The sequence below is a fragment of the Fistularia commersonii genome, chromosome 9, assembly GCF_037954325.1.
Source record: "Fistularia commersonii isolate RoL2024-O1a breed Wild chromosome 9, RoL_Fcom_v1.0, whole genome shotgun sequence".
In the NCBI taxonomy this organism is placed as follows: Eukaryota; Metazoa; Chordata; class Actinopteri; order Syngnathiformes; family Fistulariidae; genus Fistularia; species Fistularia commersonii.
Window position 1 is genome coordinate 10969375 of NC_141292.1, and position 20458 is coordinate 10989832.

Consider the following 20458-nt stretch of genomic DNA (forward strand, 5'->3'; position numbering starts at 1 on the left):
TCTCTTTCTTTGCAGTGCTTAGATACATGTCTTTTTATATCATTTATGGGCTATAAAGTAAAGAGTAATATTATTGCATTGTAGTGCACCATAATGTGACTTTAATTCAAAAAACTGCATCATATTTTCATATAAAATAGCCGATGATAAAATGCACCAGTATTACATTTTGAATTGCAGTTACCAGTATATCAGCCCTTACAAAACAAATACAGGCAGTTAGAAAAAAACAAAATTAAAATGACCATTATTTAAATAATCAATCTGACTAGTTCGACAAGATCCCTTGGGTAAAAATCATTTAAAAATATTTAAAGCTTTGAGTTTTGTCACAGCCACTCGGTCACACATGCGTACATGTTCAAGCTCAGCAAAGACAATGGGAGGTCGTAATTAACTTCCCAAAAAAGGGGCGATACAGAGCAGGATGCCAGCTGTTATGTAGTAACTACTCATTAACAAAGAGTGGAGAGCCCACGCTGCAGGGAACACATTAGAGGTAACAACCATCTTAAAACAATCTATCCGACATGCAGCAGCTGCAAGTGAAAGTGTGTCAGCTGAGGAGGGATGATTACTAAATGTAATGCATTAAAATAAAAATAAACCATGGCCTAGAGCTGGTGTACCCGCATCATGTGACCTGAGCCAGATTGTGATCTTCGTGGGGTTCCAGGTAAGAGCCCGAGGGGCTCCGGACAGTTCAGGGCACCTACTGATGGACATTAATATGAATTAAATATTTAGATGAATCTCCAACAGGAAACGTACATTTACCTCTAAGGTCTGATGATTGCCGAACAGACGGGTGGTGTAGTTCCCATCGCGGTGCGGTTTTGAAAATTCAAACCATGTTTCTAAATTCTGCTGAACTCTTCTTCCCTCTTGAAGCCGCCAGCAGGTAAACAATAAACTGAGAAGGGCATGTGGTGCGCAGATCCATCACTGTCAACACTGCTGCTGACGGAGGCCTTTCCGTCACCGCCGGTTCTCCAACAGAGAGCCGACCCCACTGGTGCCTCTGGACCTCAGCTGCTGTCTGTGCTCTGTGACATCAGATGCATTGGACTTTGTTTGTGCTGCCGTTTTCATCTCTGTTTGCAGAAAGGCTGCATACTGTTCTCCTATTTTCAAACACTGGCAGGTGCAATGTAATTTCTTTTTTTTTTCTGGTTGATAGACTTGTCATTGTGCTTGAGGAGGCTCACTGCACCCTCTAGTGGCTACAGCCAAAACGCACAATTTACTATAACATGTTTGACTGTTGATGAGTGGATGTAGGAAAGCTTTTCTCTCCAAACATGTATATATCCAAAACTATAAAAATGTATATATATGTTCAAAAATTAATATGCTTGGCTATATTTCCTCACCAATGCAGATTTCATTATGATTTCAAAAATTTGTGGTCCGAGACAGAGTGACTGTGGCCGCAAGAGGTCAGTGTAGCGCTGTTTTCCCCCAAAAGATCCACCATGACTTCAGAAAACGCAGCCAGTCAGGGGTCATTCGGATTTATAATGCAAGACTACGTGTTCGGGAGATAGCATTATATTCAATATTAAAAATCCAATTTTACTGTCTGATACCTCACAATGGCTCGATTGTGGAAAAGTTCCTTCGATTATTGAAAAAAATCATTTGGCTTTTTGTGCAGTAACTTCAATTTCACTCTGTTAAAATATGAAATAACCTTTAAAGCATCACAAAATTTGCCATCAAAATTAGGAAGAATAAGCACATGTGACATATGATGAGGTTAAAATATACAACATCTTGTTCGGTACCGTTGGTTTTAGGGCTGTGGCTTACAGGCATGACACTGGTTTTGGGAAAATGATGTTTCATCTAAATAATGTATGATTGTGTGAGTACTCTCCAACCTGCGCACACACACAGAGGGCTGATATCACTCCGACCAAGAGCTTTACAGAAAGGTTATGTTTTATTCAAACCTTTAAGAAGATGCAGTGTGTGTAGAGTATTCATGTTAAGGCCCGGTTCTACTGTAAGGGCCTCTCATGCATGTGGCAGTACAGTGTATATAATGTTGGCATGCATTTAGAGAGAAAGAGCATCAGAGGCTCATTATAAAAGTAATTACACTATAAAATGCAAAATCATGCAAACAAACCAACAAACAGAGGTTGGTTACTGACCTTGGTCCATCTGATAAGACACAGCTCGGACTGCGGAATCTATAGAACCTGCGATGTCAACCTGAGTTCACACACCAATTGTCCTTTACTTCATTCCTGCCAGTGCAGGGACAAGTAATATTCACACCACTGCTGAAGATCTGATGTCTTTTCTTATTTTTTTAAATAAGTGGAAAACAAACATCAGCATACATTAAATATTTCTTTTCAATAACAAGAATCTATTTAAACATGCAATACGGGTGCATAAATGAGCATATTTAAATGTTTTTCATTAGAGCAAAACCTTCACCGGTCGACTGGCGGGCATGAGACAGTGGGCGGCGATCACATGTAAATTCAAAACAAAATACACTGGGTAAAGAAAAACGGATTTGTAAAAATCTAAATCTAAAACAAGAGGAGGGATGGGGTTGGACTAATCACTGGGGAAGATAGTTCCAGCATTACCACACATCGGTCCTCCTCAACCGGCTGTCAGGGGGCAGAACAGAATGTACAGCGGGGCAAATATCATATGCATAGTACTGGTTTTAGAAAAAAGACACACTGAATGTACAGTTCAGGGGAAGATTAAAAAAAAAAATCCCTTTTTTTTAAACACACATAGGTGCTGAAGTACCTCCTATATCTGTGAAAATGGCAGACACAAGTGAAGAGATATTGAAAAAGAGAATAGAAAAAAAAATCTCTCAGGGATTAAACACTGCAACAAATACAAAACACCGTAATTTCATCAGAAATATTTTGCAGCTCCTTCTGCACCTCCAGAAGATGGCACTTTTTTTTTTAAGCATATAACACCTCAAAAGATATGTCATGCATAGTTTTGTATAAAAGGTCTGCAGCTGCACTATTTCCATTTCAAAAACGTACTCAGCGAGCTCTAAAGGTTTGTTTTCTTTAAATTACAAAAATTACATTTAAATAATCAATTCAAATGAGGGCTTGGGCAAAATGTTGAACAAAATGTGCATCCTAAAACCACAATGGTGCCTTTTGATGTACAAAAACAAGGAAAAGAAAATATTCACGGTTTGAACTCGAGGTCACGCAGTCGTTTGGTTTGACTCCGAATTCTAGGATGAAACCGAAATATGAACCAGATGCTTCCTCTAACCAGGACGGACCACGGGGCAAAACAAAACTTCCTCGATAATTATCATCTTCAGAAGAATATGATGTTTGCAGCAACCTAAAATCGGGTGGTATTTCAGTGACCTTCAGGTCCAAGTGATAATTGCAATACAATAATGAATTCATTCATTATCTACATCCTTTATCCTGCAGTTAGGCTGTCTGGGGTGCTGTAGCTTATCCCAGCTGTCATTGGGTCAGAGGCGGGTTTTAACCCTGGACCAGTTTCCAGTCAATCACAGGGCCACATATAGAGAAATACAACCATTCACTCTAATTCAAACGGCTGGGCAATTTAGGGTCCCCTGTGAATCTCCTGCATCTGGGACTGTGGGAGGAAACCAGAAAAGCTGGGAGGAAACTCACACAGATATGGGCAGAGCTCTACATGGAAAGGTCCCCTGTGAGAGTCAAACCAGGGACTTTCTTGCAGCGAGGCAGACCCCGTTAAAAACTGTGCTTCTGTACCACCCGTGTTGCAATATACACTTGAAAATCGGAAATGAATATAGAATGATTTCTACCTCTTGGGCCGTGGATAGATCAAAGCTTGAATTCCTGTTTATAGAAATTAAAATTTATGTTTTCATAAATAAAATTACAGTTATTTTTCACAACAAGGACTCTGGACTACGTGAGAACAGTTCTCTAACCAGCTTGAATGCAGCAATAGATACATTTATGATTGTTCCTTAAGCAATTACAGCAACTGTTTTTAAAGCTTACTACTGTGTGTGTCGCAGACAACGGGAGCTTTTGTGAAAAGCCAGCTGTGACACTGAGAAAAGGAAACCTTCTTCACTTCAACCTACCATTTATTCCCTCTGTCAGGAAAAAAAAAACCCTCTCCACTCCGATAAACGTAACAAAACTGGGTGCAGCTGCTCTGATGCAGCTACCCGAACAATCATTGTCAAATAACCTGCCTTGGAGAAAATGTCATGGTAATGGCGAGGAATTAACCCCCCTGACAGTCATGACCGTTCCCGCGATGTCCAATCCGTGTGCCCTGTTTACCCGAAGTAAGGGGAGGGGGCTTGACTACTAGAAAAGACAAAACTGTACAGTTGAAGCCTGAGCCGTAGCATGCTGGTACTACAAATGCATGCAACGTGGTAGGAGAGAGTGTCGGGGAGGTGAGGAACCGATTATCTCCTGGAGAGGTCCTACATTGGGCTTCCAAGCACCGTCCAAGAAGGATCAGATAAAAGCTCTGCAATGTTTTCAAAGTTCAGTCTCTCGTCAACCCCCCCCCCTCCCCCGACTCATTCAGATCCCAGGGAAAGTGTGTCGGTGTGGGTGGACGGTAAAAAACTGAGTAAAGGGGTGTCATGCTGTGTGGTCTGAGGCAGGGCGATACCAGCGTAGATAACAGATCCTCCACATCAGCAGAGAGCCTCATCCTCTCCCACGTAGGGCAGCTCCAGACTTCTCATGCCGTCACCACTCTGCTGTTTCCTAAGTAACACATGGGTGGCAGCATGAGTTCGAGCAGCCACTGTTGTCAGCCATGCGTAGAGAGACAAACAACTCTGCAGCTCCGCAGGACAGAAGCAAACGTTGAGACTGTACGGCTTGAAATCCTTGATTTTCCACCCATGTGGGAGAGCAAAAGTACAGTGCGATGCAGTAATAAAATACAGTAAGTACCTAGTATAACGCACACACAAATCTGGCAAAGTTTAACTGACCCGTGATCATTTCAGCGAAACTACAAAGTATAAAGCTGTGTTAAATTCTACTATGAAACGTGAAGTGGAGTCTAATTTGTGATTGGGTGACGGAAAAGCAGATTGCAGACAGTAATTTGTCTCTCCACAGCTGATGTAACAATATAATATATTGCCTTTGTGCTTACGAAAGCATTTGCTCTGGCGTGCACAGATTGCTGCGATCCTCTTTACGGCCCCAGTCAAAGGGGTTCCCAAAAGAGCGCTTCCTTAGCATGGTCCGCACCAGGATCTGCAAAAAAAATAAATAAATAAACAAAATTACTATATTTCTGATAATGAAAATAACACATTTAATGCTTGTCATGGCTCGTGAAGTGGCTGATTTGTTTGTTTCTGACAAAACGTACAACTGTGGCCAGGCTCGGGATGTGCTTGACAGAGTTTTCCACTTCCTCCTCGGTCACTTCGATCAGCATACAGCAGTTGTCGTCCTCGGGAGGGAGGGGCTCGGCGCCGTGCCGTGTCACCCATGGATGCACCTGGACATGAGCCCAGCACAGACAACTGTTCCTCAAAAAGCTCATAAAAGTCTATCTACAGTGCTTGAAATGAATTCATTATTCAAAGAGACCGTAGATGTAGAATTCGAGATTAACGGCCTCACACACTACAGCTCACCACTAGGTATATTTTGTTTTGTTTTTCCTTTGTGTCCAAAAATGTTTCTGTGGCCCAAATACAAAGGAAATGTAAAATCAATATAACTGTGAGAAAAATGGAGGCTGACACGATTTAAGTGGTTATATATTTTAAAAAGAAAAAAAGGGAAAAAGATCATTTAGATACATTAGTCCCTTGCCATGTTGTGGTTCACCTTTCGCGATCTCAGTGTATCGCAGATTTTTAAATCTTTTTATCAAATTTTCATACAGCAGATTTTCAACTTTTTTAGCAACGGTTTTGCAATATAAATGCATTTTTATATAGGTAATATTTCAAATATTTGATGGTTGGCCACATGACCAACCAGAGCATGGTGTTCTATATCATGGGTTCAGAGTCGCTCAGCGACCGTAGCATCATTCTGCATTTCCTGCGCTGAGGATTCAATTTGATTCCATTCGATTTCATATCAAATGCGTGTGAACGCAACTCATTGTGTCACTCTGTGGTGTTGTGTTTGTGTGAATTATCCATGAGAGTTTTTAATTTATTTCAACCCCTACTATGATGCCAATACATTCTTCACCTTCTAAGGTATCTTAGCACTGAACCTAAGTGGCAGAAGAAGATGCTAACCAGGATAATAATAGTGTGGGGAGGGTCATAAAGTGGATTTTGTTTTTTTGTGTCTGGTTCTGGAACGTAACTCCTGTGATAAATGACGGACTACCGTACACTGTGTGTCATTAATCATTGTATCACTTTTTCAAAAAAATTACAAAATGGTCCATGGTTTCCAAGCTGAATGCTACATTTACATTTTTAGGCCTCAAACCTCCTGGATGATAAAGGAATAGTGTTCACTGCTATAATGTTCAGACATTAGATGATTTACCATCAATATGCAGAGGAAGCAGCCAGGCTAAAAAAGTGATTAAAAATAAAATGATAACTCTTGCTGGTATCATTACGTTTTTATTTGAATGTGCTCGCTTTAACACTGCCCTCTTGTGCAAAAGCCTATCTATTACATCCTTAATCTCCACAGTATTGTGTGGTTTTCCGTACTGTATATCGTCACATATTATTGACTGAAATGAAAAATAGGGTTCCTATGCTAACTGTAAGAAAAAAATCATTCACCTTAATCTGAGGAACGGATATTCTGGTCTCTGGATTCTTATCCAACATTTTTAGCAGCAGATCCTTGAGATCGTCTGATATGTCTGCACTGTTGAGACAGCAAGAGCAGATTTACATATCTTTATAGCCAGTATGATATAATAAAAAACACAGCTAGTAAGATGGACATTCATGTCTTATGTATTATAGTATAACGCAATGGTATGGCTGGAAGAGTAGAACTGACTTTTCGGGTAACTCCACTGGTTGTGTCTTGATCTTGTGATGCAGGCTAAGGATACGCTCATCCATAAATGGACACTAAAATAAAGATAAGACACATGCAAAAGGTCTTTAAATTGACCGATCTGCAGATTTAGGTCAAGTGGTGGAAATACAAAATGAGAGAGCTCTGCAAAGCTTGGACTCACCACTCCAAAGATAAAGCAGTAGAGTGTAACTCCCATGGCCCAAACATCCAAGGCCTACGGGATGTAAAAATAGGGCGCAGCCAGATTTGAGAGTAGTTCCTAAAGGTTGCGCTATTGAAAAATCAGCTATTCATAATCAGCCATATACCTTCCCGGAGAAATTCTTTCTGGTCTCTGACAGTGTTTCAGGGGCCAGGAAAGCAGGCGTTCCCACTGTGCTCGTCAGGAGAGCATCTGCCCCCTCAAACTGGTTACTTACTCCGAAGTCAGCAATCTTGATATGTCCGTCTTCTGCTACCAACAGGTTTGAGGGTTTGATGTCTCGGTGAATGATTCTCTGATAATGCACTGCAGAAACAAAAAATATTTAAATAAAGGTTGGACACTGACTTGCAGATCCAGAGTGCCCTCAGCAAAAGTTTGACAGACAAAACTCCACACTTAACACTTTCACCTGAATACAGTGACAGTCACTTTGCTGAGAGTAAACCTGCTGTGAGGGCGGCCAGAGGAGGAAAGGGAGTAAACGGTGGAATTTTAGGGCAATGTCGGAGCTGGAGTGATGAGGGCATCACCGTGCCACCATAAATAGACCTTAATTTAAGTAGGGCACATGAATGACTTCAGACAATGACAGAATGATGTAGGATGCTGCTATGCATTTCGCTGATGAGGGGCTTTACAACAAAACAATTTCATATCAAGATAGAAGAGTCTGCCGGGGATCTTTTGCCATAGATAAACTGAAGCATGAGTCTAAGCCTCATGAGACTAGAGGATTTACAGCCTGAGAATGGCAAAATCAGTACTCTATATAAAAACTAAGGGGGTAATAACTCATCTGTATTTCTACATGCGTATATGTTCTGCTTCGGTCTCTGATTAGTGTGAAAGTATTAAGTGTAAATAACAAAACACTACAACGTGGGCACTGTCTAGGTAGAAAGACAATGTGATATTTGGAGGACTCACAATACTCGATTCCCCTGAGCAGGTCCTGGAAGTAAAAGCGGGCCTGGTCCTCTCTGAACGCTTTATCCGTTGGCACCTCCATCACGGCCCTCAATTCAAATGACAGCGCACAAACAGGTACATACAACCAATTTACTGTCATTACTAATGAGATTGAGCTTATTCTACTGCCACAATCATTACTATAAAAGAGGCTTACCCTTGTTTGACCAGCTCAAAAACTGTGACAGAACAAAAAGATGGGATTAGTGAGGGAAGCTTTTTAGTTACCTAAGCACAATCCAAAAACAATATGTCGAAAAGTCACTTTGCCCTTGTTTCCTTGATTCATGCATGTTTGTGTTTGTATGTGTGTATGTGTGCCTGTGTGTCCTGGAGGCTGACTGCCTGGCCTCAACATACCCATGTACAGATGGTCCTCGCTAGGGTCATCCAAAACCTGGCACCAAACCCCAGAAACATTGAAAAAAGTGTAAACGCACACATTCACACACAGCAGATTCGGCAGGAGATAAAAGGACTTCTTCTTTTGTATTCAGACTGAAATTACCCTTCACTTTACTGCCCAGAATGACTGTGTGTGTGTTATTGCAAATACATTAGTACAAATAACCACGGCTAGACTCAAAAACACATTAAATGTATCGTGTGTATCAAAACATCTGGTATCACAGACGTAATTGGACAGTACTATCTTGAAAATGTGTTGAGTGGTATCTCACTTTAAAACTAGACTAAAATGTGTGGCAGTGCTCACCTCCACAAGTTTTACTACGTTAGGGTGGTCCAGCTTTTTCAGGATGGCAATCTCTTGGTAAACTCGCTCCAGGGGTCCTTTGGGCTGAGGGAGGCCCTCGGGAACTGCTCTGGCGCCTCGGGGAGGAGGTCTTCCTGATGGCAGAGGAAGCACGGCAGGTTAAGAAGGGTAAGAACGAGACCAAAGGCAGAGTATGTTTTGTTGTATGTTTAGTACTGGAGTGTTTTATACTGTCTGTGGTCATCACCTGCACCGGGATTCAGACTTACGTGGGAAACCTGCCTGCCTCAGCAGCCTCTTCTTGGACAAAACCTTCATCGCCTAAAGGTTGAAGGTATGCAGATTAGGATGGAGGAGGTCAAGAAGGAAAAGAAATGGATGAAAAGGGAGAAGAGACAGCAGAGTGAGACACAATCACAAACATAACAACAGCACCTTTTCTCTATAGGCAGTGTGAAATTAAAGTCTAAATATAGCAACTGCCACTCACTATACTATCTATAATGTCAAGTTAAATTTGATGTTAGCAGAAAAAGTTGTGCAGGTCCCTCTCCAGCAACTAAAAGGTCAGAACCCCCTCACATCAGGACTTTAAGATGGTTGGATGAGAGCAGAGGAGTCGCAACGGGGCATTTAATGTTCTCTTTAAAATTATTCCATTTGACAACACTTCACATCTGTTTTTCATGAGTAAGGCAAATATGGCTGTTTATTGGACTAAAACTAATGTCACCTGCCTTTAAATAGAAGAAAAACAAATTCAACCCAAAAATATTTTCTCAATAGGAAATAGTAAATTATTAATCTCAAAGTCTTCATTTTTTTTGAAAATAGCTAATCAGGCAATCTTACGATCCAGGAAAATGGACAACTGAGGAAAAAAAAGTTTTTCACAAATGAGGCCCAAAAATATGACAGTGAGCACGCAGTTCCTCTTAAGCAAGATAATCCTTCTGTGCGGAATATTAAGATGCTGACTAAAAGCCATGATCACTGCACAGGTCTTCAGGTGAAAAGGGTCAACACATGGTCACTGTGAATCCTCCAGCTGTGTCACTGTGCAACCAATGTGGCAAATAAACTGGGCAAGAGCTACTTGTGACCTGATGTAAGATGATGCAAGATGGCATTTCAGTCCAGCAAATTACTGCAACCATTAATGCTGTTTTCCAGAGAAAACGGATGACTTGGAAGTTGGTTAAACTTGTTAAAACCTGGCACCACAATCCCTCCACTGTGCCTTCACAGAAGAACAGAAGAGATGGATTAAGATGTAGGACCAGCTGACTGTACAGTTGGTGTCATCACTGATCAGATCATCTAGAGAGTTTCTGACCGTTGTCAGGCGAAGGACCATTACATGAGCTAAACACATCCCAGATTCACATACTGCAGTTTTCTTGGCCAATCTCTTGGCCTGCTGAAATAGATTTCAGTGTAAGAAATTTTACAAAGCCATTATCCTTTTATAATTGTGACTGAAGATAAACGTCAAAGCTTCAAATTACATTTTAGCATATCCTACTTTTGGTATATCCTTCTTAATTCAACACAGTTGTGGGACAGAGGCGCTACAGATGAAAAAATACCTGATGCTATTGACTGATATCATATATTTTGAATATTTGTAAGACCATCTCAGAATTTCAGCACGCACTGGAGGGTCAAGACTGTCCTTCCTGGAGACGATTAGAGCATTGATACTCTGCAGCTTACAAAAAACTGTGCACCTTTGCAGCTCAAAGTGACAATTGTCATGTTATGTATGTGGCTGCTTTGTTATTTTCAGCATCAATGCCATCAAGACATCATCTACTGTCTATGGTACCGAGCTGAGCTCTTCTACTTAGTCAGTTTGGAGAGAAACTCTCTTCAGCACATCTAGTTTGACAAATATTAGGTGTTTCACACTTTTGTTCAATTTCTTTGTCGTCGGTTTGTGACGACAGTAGGTGCAGCAGCCAAAGCTGACGCAAGAACAGCAAGCTGGTCAGCTATTGAGCCTCACTAGATTTTATATTACTGTGTCCTAAGGTGCTGCCTTGTTGAAAGCATTCCACCAAGATCATATTTCTTACAAAGCTAAAACCTTTATTTCCAAATCCAAATCCATTTGTTTGCGGTCAGTATTGAACTGACGGCATCCGACCAAATGGACTCAGCAGGAATTTGTTACAAACCTACTCATTAATTTAGACGATTCTCCTCATGTTCACCGAATGTTTGAAACAATCAATAAAAAAGGAAAAAAGACACTGTGTGTCATACAGCTGTTTAGCTGGTATCTAGTCAAACATCCCCCCAACCATTTTATAACCACCGTGTTAACAGATGTTATTCCTGCCTCCACGATCTTAGCTGATGATACAATCACTATCATTGTCTGTAAGTATTGGAAAGCTTATCGCAGGAATCAGAGCAAACTGTGACCATTGTAAACTGACAAGCTTGAGCCGATTATTTATTATAGAACCCAGAGAGACATAATCAGCAGAAGACATTTTTATATCTTAAAAAAATGGCAGCAGTAGAGGTGACAAGGCAGTTTTATTAGTATAAGGTGTGTGTGTGTGTTTGTATGGCAATGGACGGCGAGGGAAGTGAGAAAAACACAAACATGGTTTGAAGAAATCGTATCTGTGTGTGTGTGTGTGGGTGTACATAGAGGAAGCACTTACATAGTATGTGTTATCATCTTCATTGTAAGCCAGCTTGACAACCCCGTAGGAGCCCTAAGTATAAGAAGATAAGGTGCAATAAAGTGAGAATTAGCAGCAATCAATTCTTTATGTGAAGTAATATATGAAAAATATCACATGCTGAACAAACACGCAGACAAACATATAAACACAGTCATATGGCGGAACAGTGTGGGCCGCAAATGAAGACTGACAGAGTACCGGCTGCTTCGAAGTCAGAACAGAGAAATTCAAATCAATACTCCCTCGCCCTTTCATATTTTTTTTTTTTTATTTCAGGCTAATTAAGGAAACTGAATCTGGTTTCTGCTATCAAGCTCCCCTGCCCACACACACACACACACACATACACACAGGAAATTTGGGAGTGAAAAAAAAAAGCCAGGCCCTGTTCCAGGCCGGTGTACTCGTATTCATGCAGGGAGAGGAAGCCAGAGTGAGACCAGTGCCTGCTGGGTGAACAGATTGGAGAGGTAGCATGGAGCTCCTCATACAGTTTCAGAACTTGAACTGATAACAAGAGCCTCTCTAACAATCCTAAAAGGCTGTAATTGTCCCACGTGAAGATGTCTATCTATATGCAAACACACAGGTTATCCTAAATGCACAAATTTCCTAATGAGTACACAAATCCCCTCCCACCTTTGCACACTCATCCACTCACATCCAGTCAGTCTCGCGTGGCCCTCAGAGAGCACTATTTATACCAGCCTCTCATCCATTTTCCAAGTCTCCCATGGCCGGGTCTCTTACTGAGGTTGGGAAATGAGAACAGCTACGAGAGGAGATAGCGCAAGCCATTATACTTTGTGCCTACACGTCAGACATGTGGTAGGTGGAAGGGAGAAGAAAATAGAAGCAATTTTTGTGAGTTTGTGCTGACAGTACCTTTCCAATCTCATCTTTCAACTTGTACTGGTTGAGCTGAACACAGTCCTTGAAAGGCAGGGAGAAAGAGAAAAGAAGAAATTGCTTTTTACTTTTACAGCAAATTTGCATCAGATGTTGCATCAGATCCAGTCAGACATATGAGACTAAATATCTCTCTAAAGTTGTCAGCCTGTATAATTTTCTTTCATTTTCTTTATCCATTCAAATATGAAATGCAATGTACTTGAGACGGCAATCAAATTAAGTAATTTTACATGAATAATCCAGCTGAACAAAGGCAAACTCAAACAGTCCCAAACAGCAACTCAGACATTTTACCTCGCTGGTGACAGCGATCCTTTCTCCTATTTTTGCAGTGTGCCTGGGAATCTATCAAACAGGATGTGCAGCCAAGCCAGTCCTTTTGTCGAAGTCATTATACTGCATTTTATTTTTAAACACCCAGTGAAGGAAAAGCACAGTGCTGAGAACGAAGCGAATTAGACCTACAAAGTATGATTTATCCAACTATGAAACGTACAATAACTAAATTTGTGCGATATAAAACATTCAAAATTTCAACTTCTGCCAGGAATCATTCTAAACATCAAAATTGTTTAGAGGGTGATATCTGCTTGAATGCAGGCGGTCAGTGTAATGTCAGCCATCTGTTCTGATGACAGCTGATGTAAGATTGGCAGTTTTTGAATTTTGTTCACAACAGATGGAAAATGACATTATGTTGGTTTTAGGTAGAACCAAAGCTTAGAGTCAGCCTGTTTTTCAGAATAAAAGCATCATGCAGAAATCAAAGTGGCATCTTTGGGGACGTTTAAATTCACAACACACTGGTACTGAAACGATATCAGACATATTTCTAATGAAGAGTCAACATCTTTTCGACTTGAATCCGCACTGAACACAGAATGTTCAGCTGTATCAGGACAACATTCTAGAATTATCCTAATGAAGGCTATAATGAAAAAAAAACACTTCTTTCCTACCTAATAGGACTTAAGCCCATTTCTCACCTGTACAAAAACAACAGAGTTAAAATATAAAGACAGAAAACTCCAATACCAAAGATCTTTTTCTCAAATTCTCGCCTTGTTGGTAAAGATATGACACCAGAAGTCACTTGTCCTGAGTCAGAAGAAAAATAGTTTTCAAATGGACTGTCTCTCCAAGATTTTACCATACCTGAAGGTCAGTGATGGAAACACTGTGGGACTCGACTGTGGGCCGGCGAGGCAGGCGTGGGGAGGAGTGGGGGGATGTGATTGGAGAGTAGGGTAATGATGGGTATATGTAACGCCCATTGAGTCCTGGGGAGCCACAGGGTGATGTTGCTGTTTGTGAGCGTTCCTGCAGAGACAGTTTCCTATCTGACAGGCTTAATCTTCCCCTTTGCTCTTGGCTGTCAGGTCGCAAGGCCTCTGGCCGGCTGATGGTGTGGGAAAGCAGGTCACAGGACGGAGTGCGGGAAGTTGCCACCGCAGAGGAAGGTGGATTAGGTGTTTCACAGCTGTCCATTTCTTCTACCTGAAATGCGATACATTTATGTCCACTCCTGTATCTTCAAATCTTGTTGTTACATGTACTTCCCCAATATGACTTGTTTTAAGGCCAATATGACATTTTTCCAGTTCAAAACAAATCCATCATTTCTGTAAATGAAACATCTCTAGTTTCATGAAATAAATGAATACAATTACAGAAACACTTTCAGTGCAGTGGAATAATTGTATTTTGGTGCGAATTGATGCACATATGTCAGATCTCGGTCTTCATATTTTAATATTTTCATTTAAATATAAATGTTCTGAGGTAATAAAGTACCAAGTCAAGTGATTGACAGCTAACATGGTGGTCTTCAATATATCATGAAGATGCAATTAAAAAAATATGAAGGCAGGTAATGATTTCAAAAAGGACTCCTCTTTTCTTCAGGGAATAAGACAAGCACCATCACAATGTGAACAGATAACTCACTTCCCCGGCAGAACTCTAAATGAGGGTTCTTTATCAACTCTAACCCCAGAAAATGTATATAATACTGTGATTTATTGAAAATACATCTTCAATGCAAGTGTTTATATGATGCAATTGAGAATACTTCTCACTAAAGCCCATCAACACTTCTCTATGCATCCATACAGAGTGCATTATATTGTTGCCTCGCTGCAAAGATTCAGTATCATTGTGAAAAAGTAGTAGCCTAATTCCGTTGATACTTAAATATCTAGCTGTGTTGCTTCAGGCTTCACCGGAGCAATTCATCTTACCTCCTCTTCTATCCCTGGCTCTCCAGGTGTTCTACTGGGTTCGTACTCTGTGATCACGATGAGAGAATCCATGGGGTCTGGGGAGGGCGTCCCAGGTTGGGTGTTCGAGGGTGGAGCGGGACAGCTGCACAACAGATCAGGCAGGGGTTGTGAGGTTTGTGTAGGGGGCGCATGACTTCCACAGGAAGCGGTTGGTTCAGCAGTGGGCCAGTGGGTTACATGACACGGAAACATGTTGCCTCGTTGCCAAAATTGGCACCCACTGCTCCATCGGATGAGAACCTGAGCAGGAGAAGAGGGTATAAAAGAAAATTAAAAAATGGGAACATCACTTTTTGTCTCTTTTGTTAATGGCTGGCAAGTTTGCAAACTTTGCAAATTAAGCATACACTGGACCCTAACAAAAGCATGATACCTGGAATCACCAAATCATAAAAAAGCTGGCATCATTAATAAAACATAAATTCAGTTATTCATTTGTATTTTTTTTCCCCCAAAACCCTTTTGTAATGCACAATGCTCTTTTAAAGCAACATACAATTGCCTTCTACAGTATGCTTCTTTGGGGGTTTGGAGGTAATTCTATATTCAAAGGATAGTTTGGTTAAAATAAAACATCTCGGTGGACAGACATATCACTTTTGAATATACCTGCTGCCTAGGACTAGCTACGATCAAAGCATGTTCTGCTTTACAATTGGTAAATAATAAAGCAGACACATTCTGCACCTCGATAAGCTCCTGCTTGTTTGATAAGCAAAGTCCCAACTATCCAATGATATTTGCAAGTTGTTTTATGGTCTCACAGGTGCTGGGAGACAACGGCGAGATGCATCACAGCTCTCGGTGGGAGTGGGTGTATTAGTTTGTTCTTTCATCACCTGCCCCTGGCATAGCAGCTGCCAAAGCTGAATTTTACCGTGAGAGAATCAGCTCTGCTACATAAACTGGAGGTTCATTTTCTGACTGTAACAGTCACTTCTACCAGCCACATTTCTCTCAGCTGACAGCAATTTATAATTTTTCTTTGTTGCTCGTAAGATGGCAGCCATTATCTGCTGAATCCAATACCGTCAAGGTGCGGTGTATCCCCAAGTGAGCAGTAATTCATCTAACATTGATGTTTCAGGCAGAGAAACGTTTGTAAGAAAATGCAATCAAATGTGTGCGTGCACATGATTTTGTGCAGATTAAATCCAGACAATATTTCTGAAATACCATTGCTTCTCTAGCAAAGAAAGCTCATGCTGTTCACATATTTTTTTCCTGCCATAAGTGACATTGATCTATTTATTCTGATTTAATTAATATTATTTTACATGAACTGTATAAATCAATGCCATAATTTCTTGGTTATCCACAAATATCACTACCACCTGTTCTGTAATCTCTGCAGAAGCCCATTCATATTGTAACCAATATCATGAGGCAATGATGTGCAACGTCCACTGCTGCACAATTTTGCCATTTACTATGTGCCTGTGTGTCAGCTATTGTAATAAATTATTCATGACATGACTTGCCTTCAGACAAGAGCAATTCATACAAACCAAAGGACAAGTTACAGTTAGTAGTTTAATATTAGCCTGCAAACCTAAACTACATCTGGGGAAATAAAGAGTTGGGATCAAAATCCTGCTCATTATTAGCAAGTGAGGCCATGGTGCTTTTATTAGAAACTTAAGGAACCAACTGGGTCCAAGAATGTGTTGCTTGTTGCTAGAATTGTGTTAACTACAAATAAATGCAATATTACACAGTATACTATACCATATCACAGAACAATGTTCAAGAAATACAAAAAACTTAGAGGGAAACTAAATTATATATGATGTGTTCCGTGTTTTCTGAGTATTGCAATGTTTTCCGATATATTTCATACTGCAGCGCATTGTGATAAAAATCACACTAAGACGCACTTATAATTTCTGTACCTATGTATCTATGGAGACGAGTGCATTCAAGTTCAATGTCACTTCAACAACATGGTTCATTAATTGCAATATCAAATCACACTAACTGTTTTGAATAATTTCAAGATGGAAATTTGCATCTCGAAGTCCACTCATTTTATTCCCTTCTACTTATCAAAGGGATGGGTAGAAAAAAAGGGGACTGAGAGCACAAGAGAGACAACATCTCGTTTTCCACACTGTGTCTGACAGAACTGTTGCACTGAATCACTGTGTGGGAGCAGAATAAACCCAGCAGATACAGTAAAGCAGAGGAAAGCCATGGTAAAGGCAGCACAGGGAGATCTGAATCCACATATATGCCTCCAAACATAGCAAGAGTGCTCTCAAATGCTAGAAGCACTACATGAAAATACTGGGTTAACAATGTTGGTCATCGCTTGGAGAGACCAACTATACTCCTATCCATAGTCTTATGCAATCTATCATGTGTTTAATAGTCTTAATGACTATGGGGGGGGGGGGGGGCGTCTTGGTTGCTGTTCAGGGAAAGCCAGGGTACACTATGGGCTAGTTGCCAGTGGATCTCACATATTGGCAATACAACCATTAAGCCTACCGACAGGAATCTTCAATTGCATGTTTTTGGGCTCTGAGAAAAATGGAGAGCTTGGACAAATACACAGGAAGGAGAAGATTATGGGAATGGGAATTTCACAAAAATAGGCCCAGGTTAGAACCAAACCAGGAGCCTTCTTTCTGTGAGATGAGAGTGCTAACCACTGTAATCGTGGATTTTTTCTTTACACAAGTGTGTGGGTAATGTCATTACATTTGGATTACATTTCTCAGATGTGTGACTGTAAAGATACTGTGAATTGTTATGTGATGCACTACAACTCAGTACTTTCAATTCTAGACCCGGATAAGAAAATGAGTCGTCCATTTCAAAATTGCTAATGGTACAACTGTGAGTCTTCTAATCTTTCCCATAAAACCTCTAATATTGTCTTTTCTGGAGGACTGCAAATAATGTGGTAAATGGAATTGATAATTCAAATTTTACATTTATGTACAGATATAAAAACCTGAGACTAAAAATGACAAACATACAAATTGCCCTAATTTAGACTTAGCTGGTACTATTTTAAATAACTGATTTCGAAGTCATTACATTACATGTAAATAGTCAGGAGAAAGGACAACACTAAAATTGTGCTGAGCAGAATTTGAAAATTCTCATTAAAGGCCCCTTCAGGGTACACAAGCTGATGTAATAGTGAAGTTTCACCTCAACTGCAAATAGCAAATCCCTCACCGCCAGACACTCTTAAAATACACTAAGGTAAAATGACTCAACACTTCTTCAGAATTATACAAATATAATACAGCTATCATTTAAAATAATGCATCTTCTAACTGCTTTTTGATTTTAATTGCAAAGGGGCAACAAGCACACAAACCACATCTTTTACTGCTTTCAAACGTTAGTGAGTCTGAAATGTGTTCTTTCTGTGTTGGTCACCTGTGCGGCTACTGAGCTCTATTCGTCATACAGGGTCAATGGGCTACTGTGATTTTGTGCAAAACAGTCTGAAAAATGGGGATACAGAAGTAGTTATCACATTATCTGCAAATGTTTAATTCTAATATACACAACATGCGTACGTAGTGGATCAAAGGGTATGTACAGACAAAAAACATCCACTGTTGGTGGTTTCTACAGCTTGTACATAAATATACAAAACATGATGGATAACCTGACTGCCGGGAGCAGCCCCATACTTGTCTCCTCCCCTGTGATGGCAGCAGCTCAATGAAGAAAAAGCAGTTATATTAGAGCCTCGTGAAAGACTGACAGACGCTGCCTTGCTCCAGATGCTGTGCCATGTCTCCTATTATAACAAAAGTCACATGGCATGACCTTCGCTATATGGGTTGGGGGGGGGGACTTATAAGAGCATGTGGGGGTCCAAGTCATGTACAGCATTAATGGCAACATGCAGCCAAACAGACATACAAATACAACACCATCTGGAGAGAAGGAGGATCTCTGGCTTCATTAAAAGATCAACAGGACAGCCCTGACAGCAGAGCTGTGGAAGAGATAAATTCCAGCTAATGGAGGGATGAGCATCCTTGATGAACTTCGCTACGGCGCTGTGACACAATCACAGCAAAATACCTCACTTGCCACAGCATTCGTGTTAAGATGGGACATCTTGTATCTCATTAGGAATAGATGTGGGACATGTTGACGTACTTTTAGCAACATTATCCATAAGACTGTTGAAGTGAGAAGCTAGATCTCGGATAATGTTAAGTTCTAATTTGAGTTGTTTTCAGTGAAAAAGAAAAATTGTAATTCTAACAGACATTTAATGTTTGGAATTTGCATTGCATTTTGCAGAAATGTCTCTCCAAAATTGGTCATCTAATCATTTTTGTAAATACACTAACTCACTGAGATAATATACGATTAATTTACATTTTCAAATGAAACATAGAGGCAATTCCAACAACTTATCTACGACTTGATAGACAGTATAAAAGGGGTATATGAATTTCATTTCAAAGTTCAGAGCGAAACTGTTAATTTTAACAGCTCCAGGATACCAAACTGGCTCGCCGAACAAGTTCGTTTTTGATTCAGTTGTAAATACTTGGAAAGGCATGAAAGGTAAAACAAATGAAAATTGAAAAAGACAAAATATACCCTTATTGCACAGCAACGTTGGGTAGCTGAAGAAACACTCGTTATTGCAAAATTACCGCTGTAGTTTCAGACGTACAGTTCAGTACATGCCATCGCTGACATGTAATGTTGAAAATTCGGCTTCATGCATCTGCACCCCCCTCCCAAACACACACACAGTCGAAGGTATCTTAACTTAGATAGTGTACTTAGTTGTGGTGTGGGATGAATGATGCAATGTTTTTGAACGCACTATCGGAAATTCACAGGGGGTACAACGAGTGCTCCGATGGTCTGAGGTCCGGACACGCTAACTTAGCCCACGGCTTTGACAGCAGTCCGGCTAACGTTAGCGGCTGCTTCCCCCGTCGAGATACAGATGTTATGCTGGAGTCAAAGGATGCTAGAGCGATTTTTGAAATGCCTACTTGATACGCGTTAAAGGGCGGATGGAAGGAAAGCAAAGACACGGGACCTCTTTTTTAAACAAGAAAAAAAAAAAAAAAGAGTCTTACCCGAGCGTTTTGTAGAAGTCTTGATACGCGAAGCCCTTGGTTCCTCTCCCTCGGTTATGGTGGGAGTACGACAGCTAGCTAGCTGTTGGTGGAACAGAGTAAATGTAGCACTGATAACCGATGTTGTGATGGACCAATCCAGCTGAGCTTGCGGGTCTTGTGCTTCTTCACATCGGGGAAGTGGTCAGACGAGACACACGGTCGTTATACCACATTGCAAACACGTTTTTCAACAGCAAACACCATCCAAGATAGCGCGGACGAGCTTTTGTTCTCATACAAAATTCTGTTATGACCTAAATAAGACATTTCGGTCTTGGAATTTCTACCACTTCGTAGTCCACCGGCTCCTCTTGAGGCGTGATGGTGAACTGCACTCTTTGAAAAGTAAAATACAGATAACGACGGAGGCCAATGCTAATGCCAGCCAACTTTGAATAATAAATGTCCACTTTCTTTGAGCATATCCACCTCAAAATGTACTTGTTCTAAAAACTTCTGTATTTACACATAAAAAGACGAACACAACAGGGCCCCCATTTGTGCCCTCCTGCAATTATGCCTTTA

At 40.6% G+C, this 20458-nt stretch overlaps 1 protein-coding gene across 1 annotated transcript; it reads right to left on the reverse strand.

Moving 5' to 3' along the window:
- Positions 1-1926: 1926 nt before the first annotated feature.
- On the reverse strand, positions 1927-20025 carry camkk2 (calcium/calmodulin-dependent protein kinase kinase 2). The gene is made up of 17 exons (XM_086152464.1): positions 19892-20025; positions 14769-15050; positions 13684-14025; positions 12502-12549; positions 11593-11646; positions 9184-9235; positions 8915-9048; positions 8560-8596; positions 8357-8378; positions 8158-8246; positions 7334-7533; positions 7186-7239; positions 7002-7075; positions 6776-6863; positions 5377-5508; positions 5155-5258; positions 1927-4754 (listed from the first exon to the last, which is right to left on the reverse strand). Exons 2-17 carry the CDS (start codon positions 15000-15002, stop codon positions 4682-4684), a joined length of 1737 nt encoding a protein of 578 aa, XP_086008590.1. The 5' UTR covers positions 15003-15050; positions 19892-20025; the 3' UTR covers positions 1927-4681.
- Between the last annotated feature and the right edge of the window lie 433 nt (positions 20026-20458).